This window comes from Sordaria macrospora, chromosome 1 (assembly GCF_033870435.1).
Source record: "Sordaria macrospora chromosome 1, complete sequence".
NCBI lineage: Eukaryota > Fungi > Ascomycota > Sordariomycetes > Sordariales > Sordariaceae > Sordaria > Sordaria macrospora.
Window position 1 is genome coordinate 8,078,155 of NC_089371.1, and position 1,448 is coordinate 8,079,602.

Here is a 1,448-nt window from a genome sequence, read left to right on the forward strand (position 1 = left end):
TCTGGGTCTTCCTCGATGTTGAACGGTGACTTGAGGCCATAGAGTTAGGCAATGGCGGCCTACGTGAGATACTCCCTGCTTTCGCTCTTTCCCTCCTTTCTCCCTTTTTTTTTTTTTTTTTTTTTTTTTTTTTTTTTTGGTGTGTGTGCATGGAGAAAAGGGTAGGTGAGGTCGAACTCGGCTGACTTACTTTCTCATAGTTCCATCGACTTGTCGAGCGCCTCCTGCAGCATGGAGATCACGTCGACATAAAACTCCTGACAGAACTTCTCGCTCTGCAACCCTTCATGTTGATGAAGCTATCGAGACACCGTGTTACCGCGGAGGTGTATTCTGGTCCAGCTTCTGCGAGAACCACACCCTCGAATTCCTTTACCGAGTCTGTGCTTTTCCATGTAGTCATCCATGGTCATTGACGCGATGATGTTGTCTGTGGTGCCGTCCGAGGATTGTCCTGCTGCAGGCGTATGAGCATTCTGTCCGTTTGATGTTGGCTTCATATCCAGTTCGTTGATCACCCGTTCAAGCATGAGCTGTATCAAAATTAACCCAAAGGGGAAAACCGTTGTCTCTCTTTTTCGGGATCCTGGCATGAATCCGACTGTCTCTGGCATTGCAGAAGAAGCAGAGCACGGTATCAACTTCTGGAGGAAAGGACGGTAGAGAAACCCAGATGGGAAATCGGAGCATGACGCCTCATCTTCCGGGCGGAATAGAATATCGTCGAGTGTGATGATCTTCGGCAGCCACGGGCTACTGTACAGATGAAGGATGTTGATGGCAATGATAAAGGCTAGCTGTAGCTTGTCCTGGAACCCCGGGAAAAGTAGAGGTGTGTTACTCCACGGCCCAGAGGGCTCACATGTTTTTTGGACGAGCAGTTGACGCAAAGTCAAGTCAGAAGGCAGATCGCTCGGTTGCCAGCGAAGAACAAGAGGAGCCTGGGGTTGATGCTGGCCATTCGGTGGTGTTGGTGCGTATAACCCAAACCTGCGCTCAGGGACTTGGAGATCCATAATGTTTCCATAAAATTGCCGCCCATTCTCCGTTGCGGGATAAGCTTCATGCCTCCTGATAAGTTGGCATAACCCAAGAACAGAACTCGACGTTGGTGTGTTCAAGCAGCCCACTGACCTTAGGTTGGGCTGGATGATTCCCTCTAGGGAACCTCGCATCAGTGCGGCGGTTGCCTTTCCCTTTCCCTTTACATTTCGGACAATGTTTCCTAAGAGCAGTTGAGTCCTTTGCTTGTTTTGGCCTTCAAGAGCCCATGTACTTGCTGTTGACTTCCGCTTTGGTTGTGATAAATGCCCTCCAGGCTTGTTTTGGGACGGACGATGCCTGAGTGTCATTGGCAAAAAGTCGTCGGCTTTACCTCGACCGAAGTGAACAATACTAATCGACAGATCATACCAGCGCGATGGTTCTGTGGAAGACCCAGCAAACAT

The 1,448-nt window shown here is 49.6% G+C and overlaps 1 protein-coding gene across 1 annotated transcript; it reads right to left on the reverse strand.

The window, feature by feature from the left end:
• Window positions 1–299: 299 nt before the first annotated feature.
• On the reverse strand, window positions 300–1,448 carry SMAC4_12836 (uncharacterized protein; the record flags this gene model as incomplete). Its single annotated transcript, XM_066091098.1, has 1 exon — window positions 300–1,448. The coding sequence occupies one exon, from the start codon at window positions 1,446–1,448 to the stop codon at window positions 300–302; it is 1,149 nt and encodes a 382-aa protein (XP_065945879.1).